Raw genomic sequence first — 14,758 nt, 5'->3', positions numbered from 1 at the left:
AGTATACAAGAGTTTTTTCAGATATGGAAGACATGTATTTGAAGTCATTAACTTGTTATGCAGTTATATGTCAACTTGCTGCTACTTTACAGCATTTCAATTTAGAGAAGTATCACTTAACATGTCACAATTCTGTTTCTATGCACACCCATACTTTGTGTCATATGGTTTGTTCAAACAAGCTTTTGAAAATTTGGGGTACAATAATTTAGTTTATTGTGAAGTTGTTTAAAAACCTCTTATAGCAGTTAAAGTTTAAGGTGCAGGAAGGTTGTTTTAAAGACACAGCAAAATGCTATGGAATATGCCTTTCATTTTCTTAAAGTGCACTATATGTGATTTCCAACTGTAATCCATTTTGTACTCTTGATATCATGTAACACTTTACACCAGCAATTAAAAATGATCTGCTTAAGACTAAACTATCAAAGCTGGCTTCAGTAGCCATCTCCAAACCCATCAAAGTAAAAAAGTTTTACTACTTTCAGCATAAATCCCCAAATCACAATAGTCAGAGGCATGGACTTAGGAGGGAAGGGGCCCTAGGCTTTAACCATTTTTCTGGCCCTCCCTTAGGTGTTCCGAGGAATTTCAAGGCATCACCTAAACTACTCTACACAAGAACAGCAAGTAGTGCGAGAGCATATACTAGGAGTATGGATAGCAGCAAAAACCATAGAAACAGCATTTGAGATTATGAGTGATAGAGAGGGGCAGAGTATACAATGCCAACATTTAGAATGACAGCACAGTCTGCCATCTCAAATATTAAAAACAAATAGTCTGATTAACTAGCTATTGTGAGAGAGAAAGCGAGAGAGAAGAAGAAAAAAAATTTAAAGCATTTAGTGCCCAGTTATTTTGACAATATTAGGTGTATTAAGATAAGGGAAAAATTACAAATAAAAAATATTAAACTTACATCCGCAGATGTAGTGTTTTTTTAATTTTTTTATTTATTTTTTTAACCAGTTAGCAGACTCTAGGCACTTTTAGTCTACCTACCCTTAAAGTTTAGCATTTGTTCAGTAATCAATTTATTAATTGTACAAGTACAGTTTGTTGTTAACACGATCATTTTGCTCAGGTATGGACATTTTTCACTTAGGGGTGTACTCACTTTTGTTGCCAGTGGTTTAGACATTAATGGCTGTGTGTTATTTTGAGGGGACAGCAAATTTACATTGTTATACAAGCTGTACACTGACTACTTTACATTGTTTCAAAGTGTCATATCTTCAGTGTTGTCCCATGAAAGGATATAATAAAATACATATAATTATAATACATGTGAGGGGTATACTCACTTTAGTGAGATACTGTATATCAGCAGTAACATTAAGTTTATTGGTTTAACATAAAATATGCATTATAACAAAATGAAACAGGTGCATACATTTGGGCACCCCAACAGAGATATTACATCAGTACTTAGTTGAGCCTCCTTTTGCAAATAACAGCCTCTAAACGCATCCTATAGCCTTTGATGAGTGTCTGGATTCTGGATGGAGGTATTTTTGACCATTCTTCCATATAAAATCTGTCCAATTCAGTTAAATTTGATGGCTGCCGAGCTTGAACAGCCTGCTTCAAATCATCCCATTGGTTTTCAATGATATTCAAGTCGGCGGACTGTTACGGCCATTCCAGAATATTATTCTCCCTCTGAATGAATGTTTTTGTAGATTTCGAACTGTGTTTTGGGTCATTATCTTGTTGGAATATCCAACCCCTGCATAACTTGAACTTTGTGACTGATGCTTGAACATTATCCTGAAGAATTTGCTGATATTGGGTTGAATTCATCTGACCCTCGACTTTAACAAGGGCCTCAGTCTCTGAACTAGCCACGCAGCCCCACAGCATGATGGAGCCTCCACCAAATTTGACAGTAGGTAGCAGGTGGTTTTCTTGGAATGCAGTGTTGTTCTTCTGCCATGCAAAGCGCTGTTTTTTATGACCAAATAACTAAATTTTTGTCTCATCAGTCCAAAGTACTTTGTTCCAAAATGAATCTGGCTTGTATAAATGCGCATTTGTATACAACAAACGACTCTGTTTGTGGCATGAGTGCAGAAAAGGCTTCTTTCTCAACACCCTGCCATACAGATGTTCTTTGTGCAAATTGTGCTGAATTGTACAACGATGTACAGATGCACCATCTGCAGCAAGATGTTTTTGCAGGCCTTTGGAGGTAATCTGTGGATTGTCTGTAACCATTCTCACAATCCTGCGCATATGCCGCTCCTGTATTTTTCTTGGCCTGCCAAACCTGGGTTTAACAGCAACTGTGCCTGTGGCCTTCCATTTCCTGATTACATTCCTTACAGTTGAAACTGACAGTTTAAACCTCTGAGATAGCTTTTTGTAGCCTTCCCCTAAACCATGATAATGAACAATCTTTGTTTTCAGATCTTTTGAGAGTTGCTTTGAGGATCTCATTCTTTCACTCTTTAGAGGAGAGTCAAAGGGAAGCACAACTTGCAATTGAGCACCTTGAATACCTTTTCTCATGATTGGACACACCTGTCTATGAAGTTCAAGGCTTAATGAGCTAATCCAACCAATTTTGGTGTTGCAAGTAATCAGTATTGAGCAGTTACATGCATTCAAATCAGCACAATTACAAGGGTACCCAAATTTTTGCACATCCAGTTTTTCACATTTGATTTAATTTCATACAACTAAATACTGCTTTACTACAGTGGCGTAGCGTAGTGGGGGTGGCAGGGGTGGCACTTTTAGGGGGCGGCAAAGAATTACTGTATATTTTAGTCTTTTAAATTGAAATACCTAAATAAGGGGGTGGCGAAATTTTCCTCCGCCCCGGGTGGCTGACACGCTACGCCACTGCTTCACTAAAAGTCTTTGTTCAGAAAACACCCCAGTACCCGGATGTTCCTAGGAAATTAAAGACATACCACTGTTATCATTTTTTGTTGAAAGTAAATTATTATGCAGGCTGAAAGAGGTTCCCAAACTTTTTCATATGACTGTATACAGTAAGTGTAAATAAAGCCAGAGTTTCATTATAATGAACATTAGGCCACATGTGCACCCTGTAATTTTGTTTCAATGTGTGTGGCTATGGATAAACATCTGTAACATGTCTGTTGGGCTCAGTCACAAATGTTTCTAATAGCCATGAACATACTGAAATTCTTTAAGGGATAATCTCAACCTGATAAAACTCTTACATCCTGTATGTCTGTGAACAGCAGCTATAAAAGTTGCTCATCCTGCTCACCCATTCACAAATGGCATCACTTTACAGTTTGTGCAAAATCATCACCTTTGTATGCTTCACTGTGATTAGAGCTAGAATCTGTAATACTGCCACTAGGCATTGCCACAGAACCATCATTGTTGCAACACAACAAATTGCTTTGTTCTTCATGTGCTATATAAATGTATGTTCTGTATAAAATGTCATATGAGCAAAAATGTGCATATTTTAATGTAAATAATTGCAAGCTTGTGCTTGTTATCTCTGCCTGCTCACCTTTTGTAGTATATCTCTTTTCTAAAATATTTAGCTGCATTTCTCTTACTTGTTTCTGTATTGATTTGTTTTCTAAAACATTGATCTTTGTATCTTGTATTCAAATAAAAATAATTACTACTACTAAAATATACTAAACTCTTAAAGTACCAGCTGCAGAAAAGCCAGTGTATTACAAAAGTGATTGAAATTCTGTGGCCAAAAATTTATGCGAAATGCCTAAAAATGGTATCCATTGGCAACCAATAATAATGAGCCCTGCATCTTTTGATATTATGATACTCCTGGAGCTGTCTGTGCTGATAGTTAATGGGTTACTCAGCCTTAAATTGAGAATTGTATCTCCTTTACAAAACTTTTAGCCAACTGGAGACCTGCAGTGTGGGGAGATTACTTTTTCTAATTACATTGTAGCGGGCCACATAGTTAGTGTTAAATGTCAGTTCTGAGTGCGTCTCGTTTCATTGTCCCGTTTGCTGTTTGTATGTGTATCAGTTAATGCCGTCCCCGTAAAGGATGATGGATGATGGATGGAGACCACAGCCGCAAACCTGGAAAACACGTGTTCTTAATTAATCAATCACAAGCCGTCACCTAGACTATTTAAGTAATCAGAAAGGAGAGGGAAGGGGAGAAGGAGAAAGGAGACCATTTTGTTTGAACCACGTTTCAACTTACTTGCTGTTTTTTCACTTCGCGCCTTTTCACCAGTTTGCTTTTCATTTTTGCCGGACTGTCTTTCAACCTCCATCTGCTCAGACCCCGGGGTCGATTCGCCATCCACCATACGGCGAGGAATCGCGGTGAGGTTGCTCCAATCGCCGGGAAAATCGAACAACACATTTACCGCTAGTTCAGTCATCCGTATTCAGAACAGTTTTATAACCGGACTCAAGTTCACAATCATTCAGTTTATCAGTCTTTTTGTTATTCGTGTTGTGTGTTCTATGTTACAGGGGCAAGGGAGGATTTTTGTTGTATTTATATTTGGTGGTGTCTTGTTGTTGCTGGGGTGGAGGGATATTTATATTTATATCTGTTTTCTGTTTTTTGCATGTCTTGTTTCATTTAATACATTTAATCTATTGAATTTTACATCCTGTTTTTGTGTACTTACATTTACACCGTCGATTGTGGGGAAAAGTTTAATTGGTTAGTAGTACGGCTTGATAGTTAGATTATTTCTCAGTAAATTATCCAGGCCACAGGTCTTGGAGGTGTAGCTGCCGGCTGGGTAAAGGGGTCGGCCGTTACAACATATACTTTTATCTTCTTTATCTTTTTTCCTTCCTTCTGTCTTAATTTATTGCAATTGTTTTTCCTGTTTGTATGGGTTCATCTCAATAAAAAAATTGATGTTTAAAGAAAAAAAAAAATCTACACATTAACCTTCTTGGAAATTATGGTAGCTTGTACAAAATACTGATAATTTCACAACCTTTAGCATTGTAACACTGGAAAACATGCATACATCATAAAGGTGACTATCAGCCAGCTAATAAACTTTAGTTCACTTACTTTTTGCATATAAGCCAATCTTATTTAGCCTTTTTTAACCATATAATTAGTGGATTTTATGAATTACTTTTGATAAATTATTAGTTTCAGTTAAACAAGGATTTCTTACTGAATGTTATTTTTAAAGAATTCTATAGAAACTGACTAACTTTCAATGAGTGCTGTAAGTGTAATGTAATAGCAGTTATTAAATCAGACATCTTTGGTGCAAAGATTAATTCAGAGTTGCTGCTCTCACCTACTGTACAATACTAGCTTCATCCGCTCTTAACTTTTCTGGTAGAGCATCTAAGTTTTTAATTAAAGAACTTTTCAAAAGTTCAGTGCTAGCCAATGTGCTACCACATATTTAATATTATCTAAAGTATTTTCAGTGATCTACAAACCGTTTAAATTGTCCCTGTTTCCTTAATGGATTAAGTGTGGCATTAAATTTGCAAGCTAATTAAGATCAATTACTTTTATCTGTATTAAAAATAAGTTATATAGTGTGTATAAAAATGCTAAATAGAAAAATGTTTTTTTCATGTATTTCGTCACCATTTATCACATTTGTTGAAAATTTTACATTAAAAGAAATCTAGCGTGTCATTGTATATTGTACATCTTTTCAAATTACTGAAAAACAATTTACTTTACTTTAGCTGGTGCAGTGAAGTTGAACAGGCAACAGACAGACATTGCTGTTAACTGGGCTGGAGGACTTCACCACGCTAAAAAGTCGGAGGCTTCGGGTTTCTGCTATGTGAATGATATTGTTCTTGGCATACTAGAGTTATTAAAGTAAGTGTTCTGTTTACTTGGTTGAAATTTTAATGTAATTGTTTATACATTATTTAGGAACAAAATTAAAATCCTTGGACCAGTGAAGGATCAGAGTGACTTTGACAAGGGACAAATTGTAATGTCTATGACTGGGTCAGAGCATCTCCAAAATGACAGGTTTTTATTAGGTGTTCCCAGTATGCAGTGGTTAGTACCTGCCAAAAGCAGTCCAAGGAATGATAACTGGTGAACTGCCGATAAGGTCATGAGTGCCCAAGGCTCATTGATGCACTTGGGGAGTGAATGCTAGACTATCTAGTCTGATCCCACAGAAAAGTTACTGTATCACAAATTGCTAAAAATGTAATGCTGGCCTTGAGAGAAAGGTGTCTGTACACACAGTGCATTGCAGTGTGTTGCTTGTGGGGCTGCATTGCCATGAATTGTTCAGAGTGCCTATGCTGACCCCTCTTCATTGCCAAAAGTGCCTTCAGTGGGAATGTGTGCATCAGAACTAGCCCATGGAGACTTGGAAGAAGGTAGCCTAGTCTGATGAATTACATTTACTTTTAGAAAGGTGGATGCCTGAGAATATGTGCATTGTTTACCTGGGGAAGAGATGGCATCAGGATGCACAATAGGAAAAAGTAAAGCTGGTAGAGGCACTGTAATGCTCTGGGCATTGTCCTGCTGGGAACCTAACTTGGGTCCTGGCATTCATATGAATGTTACTTTGACACATACCGCCTACTTAAAGATTGTTGCAGATCATGTACACCCCTTTATATCAGTGGTATTTCCTGATGTCATTGGACTCTATCAGCAGGATATTGCACATGGCCACACTGCAAAAATTGCTCAGGACTGGTTTGAGGAACAGTAATTCAAGGTATTGACTTGGCCTCCAAATTCCCCAAATTTCAATCTGATGCAGTATCTGGGATGTACTGTAGAAACAAATCCTATTCATGGAGGCCCTGTCTTATTATTTATAGGACTTAAAGGATCTGCTTCTAACATCTTGGTGCCAGATACCACAGGACACCTTCAGAAGTCTTGTGCAGTCTATGCCTCGACAGGTCAGAGCTGTTTTGGTGACACCTACACTATATCTGGCAGGTAGTTTTAATGTTGTGGTGTATAGATTTCGGGGACTTTTATTTTGCAAGGCTGTGCTTGCATTTCCCAGATCCAGTTTTACACAATTACATTTTTGGTGAACAGTGCATTAAAGATAAAATCCGTTAAATTGGTAATTTGTTGGAGGCAATTGTTGATGTACATTTCATATTTATTATAAAATACATTTTTTAAGCCTATTTTTGAAAACAGTTTAAGTTCCGTAAACAAAACGTAATTTCTTATGGTGACAAAAATGTATATAACTTTTGCAGATGACAGTCATCTTAAAAATAATATACTACTGCACACTCTGATTTCCTTATGCATCCCAAAGATTCTTAGTTTCAGAGCCTTGGGTTTAAACATATTTTCTGTTGTCTTGCATGTTGTCCCCACTTTTTGAAAGATTTTCCTTTCAGTACTCTGTCTTCTAACATCCCAAACACATGTTCATCAGGTTGACTGGTAGCTCTAAATTGACTCTGTATGAATGAGTGACAATGTGTGACTGAGCATGCCCAACAGTATATTGATTGGCATCTTGTATGGGGTGAATGTGTTCTCATCTTGTGTCTGGTAATGCCTGGATTAGGCACTGCCTTTCTGAATCCTTGACCTGGTTAAGTGGATTAGAAAATTGATTGATAATTTGTTAGCTAGTTGGATTCATGTTAGGTAATGACTACTATGTAAAAGTTATATTGTGCACTTTCTAGCTCAGTGGTTACTTGCTTCCATCCATTCTGTTAGAATAACCTTTTATATCTAGTAGTTTGAAGAATCTGGAGTTAAAGGTTTTTATATGTGTCTATTGAATTTTAAAACTGTACAGAAATTTATGAAGTTAGGCAAACAAATTTCTTAAAATTTTTTAAAAAAATGTTTAATAACTTTTCAGATATCATCAGAGAGTTTTGTACATTGATATTGATATTCATCATGGGGATGGTGTTGAAGAAGCATTTTATACAACAGACCGCGTAATGACAGTCTCATTCCACAAATATGGGGAGTATTTTCCTGGAACTGGTGACCTGAGAGTAAGTTGTTGTTGTCTTTTTTCCTTTGTTAAAAAAAAAAGTTTTTTGGAAAAACAAATTGATGATTTCTCATGTTAAGAAGTAACATGTTCTTAATGCCTTCAGTTTTATTTATACATTTTATCAAACTAGAATAGTCTGCCTTTTAATATTGAAAATTACTCTTATATATGATGCTTGGAAAAAAATTGTGATGTAAAACAATCCGTTGATGTTTTTCTATAAACTAAGTGACCTGGTAAACCACTTTTTTTTTTTTTTTTCTCTGCCAATGTATATGTATTTTTGACTTTTATAATTTTGTTTAAAAATGTAATTTGTGCTTTTTTCACCCATTTATGATTAAGTGCAGTAGTTTCATAGGAAGTTATGCAATGTTTATGCATATGTTTTAATTATTACATTATTAATCTGCTTCAGGTTAACTGTCATTCCATTTCACTTACATTTTTAGGATATTGGAGCAGGAAAAGGAAAATATTATGCAGTCAACTTTCCCCTTAGGGATGGAATAGATGATGAATCCTATGAACAAATATTTAAACCGGTAACTATCTGTAAACCAGCTGTTAAAACTACTGATTTTTGACAGACTACTTCAATTTACCTTTTTTTTTTTTTCCCTGTAGTTAATTTCAAAAGTCATGGAAATGTACCAACCTAGTGCCGTGGTTCTTCAGTGTGGTGCAGATTCTTTGTCTGGTGATCGTCTTGGTTGTTTTAATCTCACAATTAAAGGTAACACCATACTATAAATTGTGAACTAAGATTACTTGTAGCTACATATCTATACCAGTATTACTTGTCAGGTAGCACAAGAAAGCATTACCTTGTTCGTAGCTTTAGGCAGGTTGTAGATAATCACTTAATAAAATACATTTACATAAGTATGTTATTTTATGTTGGTGAACTTCTACCAAACTAGCCATATATCCATAGTTGGTTAATCAAGTTCAGTATTGCTAAGCTCTTCATTGGCAGTAGCTAATGCAAAATAGACACCAGTCATTCATCAGGGGCATTCAAACATTGGCACACTTAAAAGATACCAGTTAACATGACATTTTGTTCTCCAATTTGAAAAGTATCCTGGAAGAAACACACAAAAAAGTCAACATGGAAAATATATGTCACCCTGACTTGAAAGGGAGCTGCAGCCACAATGCCCAGAGTAGTATTCTTCTCTTTTAGTGTCTTTATATTTCAAATATTAATTTGAAAAATAAACTGCTATGAATTTGGTGATATTTGGTGCATAGATATTTATTTGGATTTTTAATGTGAAGTGGTTTGTTTTGGGTGGCATACCATTTACCCATCTTCACTAAAAGATTCCATAGGGAATGCAATGACTTTAACAAGTGTCATATCTATTTTTTTTTTTTTTTAAGCTTTAATGCAGAAGAAGGTGAGTTTCAAGCTATTGTGTATAGTTTGAAACAAGTTTGGTTTTCTTTGGGTAGTTGTCTATGCTCACATTTACTTTCTAGCATTAGTAAAGTCTGGCTTCTGTCAGCAAATCTTCATTCAGTCTTCAAGCCCATACTTCTCCTTGCCTTTATAAATGATACTTTTCTAAAAATCCTTTAAAGGAATACTCCACCAAAAATATTTTTCTATATATTACTTACCCTATGTAGTTTATAGTGGTAGTCAAGAAAAATTGTAAATGTAATTTCCATGTAGAACAAGTGCAGTTTATCAATAAATAATGAAACATAATGGTAACTCTTTCTGTCCAACAACAATGTAAAAAATGTCCATGGAGGAAGAAAAACAATTCTTATCTAAGCTGAATAATCCACATATGTTATCAGTTCATATGCTCGAAATGTGAAAATGTATGCAGTTTTTGCTAAATTATTATTAACTTCTAGAAAGCATATCATACAAAATAAACAAGACACATTCTCATAATAATCTTCCCCCTTCTCCCTCTCTTGTAACATGCTCATGTAAGATTTTTTTTTTCTTTTTTCCATGGATATCCCATTAAATCAAACTGTATTCTCTTGTTCTGCATGAAAACATGAGGTTACCATGAAATCCCAGCTACCACTGCAAGTACATGGGGTTAAGTAGCATTTAAAAAATAATCATTTTTGGATGAAGTATTCCTTTAAATAACATAAAGATGTGTATAGTTCTGTTTCTTTTAGCTGCCTAAATGCCCTTTGTAAGCACTACATGGTACTTTTTAAACTTTAGTTTAACCTATGCTTCTACTGGATGCATCTGATTGTCGTTCAACAGCTGTTCTAACTTTATATTTATCTGTGTAGAAATGTCCGTTTACAGTTTATAACTTTATTCTAGCCTCTCTTCCCATCACTTCTAATTGTGTATTAGAATTTGTTTAGTGCAAATGTTTTTCCATGAGGGTTTAGACTGTTTGTCATTTTTTTCAGGTCATGCTAAGTGTGTTGAGTTTGTAAAGACATTTAATCTTCCCTTGCTAATGCTTGGGGGTGGAGGCTACACAATCCGGAATGTTGCACGATGCTGGACATATGAGACTGCTGTTGCATTGGATACTGACATACCCAATGGTAAGTCTCCTGAATTGCATAAAGCTCTGTTCATTATATTGCAAATTTTTCATCTGGCTAGTATACCTGTGCAGTTTCTGTTAAAAAAATGTTTAACCTGAACTCGTATGCTTTAAATTCATTTATTAATCTCTAGTGCTCACTTTTCACTAAGAAGGGATGTAAAAATATATTGTGAACTTCTGTGGTATTTGAAAACAATTTATGTTGTTAAGTTTCCAGAGATTCTCAACATTCAACCATTGCTAAAAATTCTGAATATTTCACTGACTGTCTCCATAGGCAGGCAACAGAATATAGTAAAATAATATATATACATGTTAACACCTCAGTTAACAAAGTAGTTGTGTTTTGGGATTATAGTTCATTATACGAAACATCATTACTGATGGCAGATTTTACATATAAGTATAGAAACATATCAACCTTATTTTAATGGTTGATGCAGGGCTTGAGCAATCTCATTCCTTGGCTGTCCTACAACTCTACTACTGTGTGGGTCTTTAAGGAGACGTGTTGGTGGCTACACATACAGGGCTTTAGTAGCCGGGAAGGAACTAGTGTTTGCAGGTGTGTGCCTTCTGTTTATGCTCTGTCTTCCTTACTCTGCACTGGCACTTCGTATGTCTGTAGAACAGTGGATACTGTTGGTGCATATGATTTAGCACCCTTGCGACTTGGTTTTGGTGGTTTTCTCCCAGAAAAGAACATGTTGATCTCTATACACTTTCTGGTGGAATTTAATTTCCTCATAGTCTTATTAAAGAGGGCAAATAAAATGAAATTTTGTAATTGATGATATGATTAGAGGGTGTAAATTAAGTTTTACATTTCCCTGTATGATATGGTTGTAAAGTGGGAACTTTACCTGAATAACAATTTTACAGCACAGTGTAGTTGTTAAGCTTACACAGTGACATGAAGATATAGGTTGAGCATTTCATTCTACCAGTTGTGTTTAAATTTCCTTCCTGACCAAACGATAGCCCGCATAGCATGTGCTATAGTAAGAAAAGTTGTTTTTGTTACATAAGTAGACTGTTTTATATGTTAAGATAGTGGATCTGGAAAGTTGAAGTGACTAAACTTTAAAGGGCATGCAACACTTGAACATTGATCACAGATTAGTATGCTGAGTGCTAGCTGAGAATGGCATTAATGAGTGGCTGTCAAACACTGAAAAGACCAACTGTCCCTCATAATGTGGATGACAGTAACCATTGTAGTACATTATGTGGAATAGGAATCTTCTAGTTGATCAAATAATGGTGAAATTGTTTGCATGTACATGGCATTACTGTTTTTAAGTTCAAAACAACACTTTGAGTCATTTGGTCCAGTTCAGGAGAAAACTTAAGAAATCATTAATGTGGAGCATTATCAATTTTTATTGATTTATTTGGTGCCAAGTACTTTGTTAAAGAACGTTTTGCAGACATGTTAGGCTCTTAAACAAATTGGGACCATTTCTCCTTAAGAAGGAATAAGACAAGTTTTACAGATGTATTATTCTTAAAGTGATTAAATTATCTGAAACCCTGTATTGTGCAAATCAAATACTTAAACTCATTATCACTCTAAACTATATAATTTGGAAATAAGCAAATATTCAAAGTCTGACTTGTGTATAGAGGAATCGGTTATATTAATTCAATCTTGTGATTTAAATCAGGAGCTCATCTGTTCCGTTTAACAAATATGGAATTGATGAGTATGGATCATTCAAGTAATTTACGATATCCATATGAATGGTTATTTATGGCATTTACCATATCATCAGTCTAAACAGTTTCTCTTTGTTCCAGTCCATTCTTTAAAATTTCTTGACTGCCTGGTTGATTAGAAAAGCAAATAGCTTGACTGTATTAATCAAAAAATCTTCTTGTAGTGGGCATCACTATATACCCTAAAGTGAGTAAATCAAGTTTTTGTATAGTTCATAAGAATTAAAGCTTCAGGGTTACAGAATTCTAATTTAATAATACATGGCTGTTTATATATTTGGTCAAATTTATGTTAGTTAACTAAGAAGTAGTCCCCTTTTAACTGTGAAATACAATTTTTAATTATTAACTTTTTTGAACTAAATTTAAATGTTAATATCAGATTTGAGGATTTTTAAAAAGGTAACATACTATATGTAGTTTTTGCGTACTTGCTTTAAAGTGTACTTTTGTACACCTAATGTGCTTTTATGTGTATGGTTTGATATGGAATTAAACAACTCAATCATTCATTAATTTTTCATCACTTATTCAAAGCTGGGTCACAGAAGCAACAGTCTTAGCAGTGAGACCCAGCCACAGTTCATACTGTGGGATCCACAGGGCATTCCCAGGCCATCTGTGAGCCCTGGGTCTCCTCCCAACTGGTTGTGCTTATAAAACTTCCACAGGGAGATATTTGGGAGGCATCCCTTTCAGATGTTCAAAACAACATTGTTTGCTCCACTTGATGTGGAGAGTCAGCGGCTCTACTCCGAGCCACTCCTGAATGTCTGCACTTCTCACACTGTCTCTAAGGCTGGGGATATACTTAACACTAACACTTAACATCTGCATGTGTACTTTAAGTAAATCTGGAGGATTCCACCAGGTGGTACCGTGAGAAATCATCCTGGTGAGAACACAATGTCTGGTTTCACTGTGTTGCGAGTCAAGGGAAGAAAGATATTAAACATAAAAATCCTTTGTATTCTGATGCTATTGTGAAGGTGTCATAAAGAAAAAAGTTGGCAACAGTGACACATAAGATAGTATGTGAGACCTTTAAATATAATACATCATTATGATGGGGAATATGCAATGCTTGGGTGAAGAAAAGCACCATACATTTACATGTCGGCATTTAAGATTGATAATTTGCCTCACTGCATTGAACCAGTCATCGGAGCATGCAGATTTATCCTGCATTGTGGCTTATCTTCACATTTTGATAGAAAACAATGGTGCTGATGTCACGTTCAAAACTTGAACACACACAGTGCTCATATTTTTGCTGGTACTGCAGCTCAAGCATGTGTCTCTTTAGTTTCTGATGACGTGCTTATAAGACACGTTAACAGTATGCTTGGAACACGTAGCAGCAATAATGTTTGCACGTAAGCATTCTGTGCTTGAAGTATAAACCGGCCCTAAGGGAGAACCCAGCTACCCTTCAGAGAAAGCTCATTTCGGCTGTTTGTTCCTGCAATCTCATTCTTTCAGTCATCAGCCAGAACTCATGATCATAGGTGAGGGTGGGGACATAGATTGACAGGTGACTCGAAAGCTCCCGGCTGAATGTGGCCTGAATAGACTGAAATAGGTTTGAAAATTTCTCAGTTTTTGTAGATGATTTTCTGGAAAATGGAATTAACATCCTTCCCTGACTTGTAGGCATCACCTGTTTTTCTTCTGAGGACCTCAAAGAGCTCCTTGCATGATTTAGTCAGATCAATTGCTAAGACCAGATCACACCACAGGCTTCTGATGTTAACATAAGGTGGAGCCTTCCAAGTTAACACTCGGATATTCTAATCCTTTGCATCCATTTGGTTAGCCTAAATGTAGCTGGCAATCATACAGGTTGTACTGTCTTTTTCCTCACAATGAAATTGCATTTCTGCTTATTTAAATAGAACAAAATAGTGGAAAATGTGATTTTATTTTTTATTGTGTATTGTTGTCGGTAGTCCTTATTGTCCAAAAATGTATAAAGACCAACCTTTTCATGAGGTGTGTTTGCTTCTTAATATTGCATTTTAATGTAGATAACGAAGGTGGGTGATCTTTTATATTCTTTATTTAGTTCAGAGATGAGATCAGTTATGTTATTTATTGGGTTTTTAATTTATGCCCTTTGTAGAATAGGCTATTTACTTCATTGAGTATACTTTATGTGCTTCTCATAGTGGTGCATCAGAAATTTTGGGAGAGAAGATTTTCAGCAAAAGAAATGTGGATGAATGTTTAGAAAAATAATTTATAGGTAATGATATGAATTGATTATTCCTATAAGGTAAAACAACTTGCTGTCATAACCTCCAATGTAAATGCAGCAAAATCCGAAATGCTGTATAGTTAGTTGCACAATTGAATTGAAAGTAGGGGTGGGGGTGGGGGTTGCATTATTAGCAAATAATCAGCTCATCAATATCTATGAGGTGTAGAAGAGAAAAAAATAATATTTTATGTTAAAATGGAGTGAATAGTATAGTTTTAAGGGGAAAAGAACCTCCGTCATTTTGGCTTATTGCTATCTTATGCTGCATTCCTATACTG

At 35.6% G+C, this 14,758-nt stretch overlaps 1 protein-coding gene across 1 annotated transcript in view; it reads left to right on the top strand.

Moving 5' to 3' along the window:
* LOC120525557 (histone deacetylase 2) overlaps positions 1–14,758 on the top strand; it is a 67,795-nt gene that overhangs the window by 22,252 nt on the left and 30,785 nt on the right. Inside the window, exons 5-9 of the mRNA XM_039747953.1 lie at positions 5,665–5,803; positions 7,806–7,947; positions 8,402–8,494; positions 8,577–8,685; positions 10,356–10,496. Coding sequence (XP_039603887.1) covers positions 5,665–5,803; positions 7,806–7,947; positions 8,402–8,494; positions 8,577–8,685; positions 10,356–10,496 — 624 coding nt within the window. The remainder of the gene's footprint in view (positions 1–5,664; positions 5,804–7,805; positions 7,948–8,401; positions 8,495–8,576; positions 8,686–10,355; positions 10,497–14,758) is intronic.

Source organism: Polypterus senegalus, chromosome 3 (genome assembly GCF_016835505.1).
Source record: "Polypterus senegalus isolate Bchr_013 chromosome 3, ASM1683550v1, whole genome shotgun sequence".
Lineage (NCBI taxonomy): Eukaryota > Metazoa > Chordata > Cladistia > Polypteriformes > Polypteridae > Polypterus > Polypterus senegalus.
Note: the sequence above shows the minus strand (reverse complement) of the source record. Positions and strands in the feature narration are given on the sequence as shown.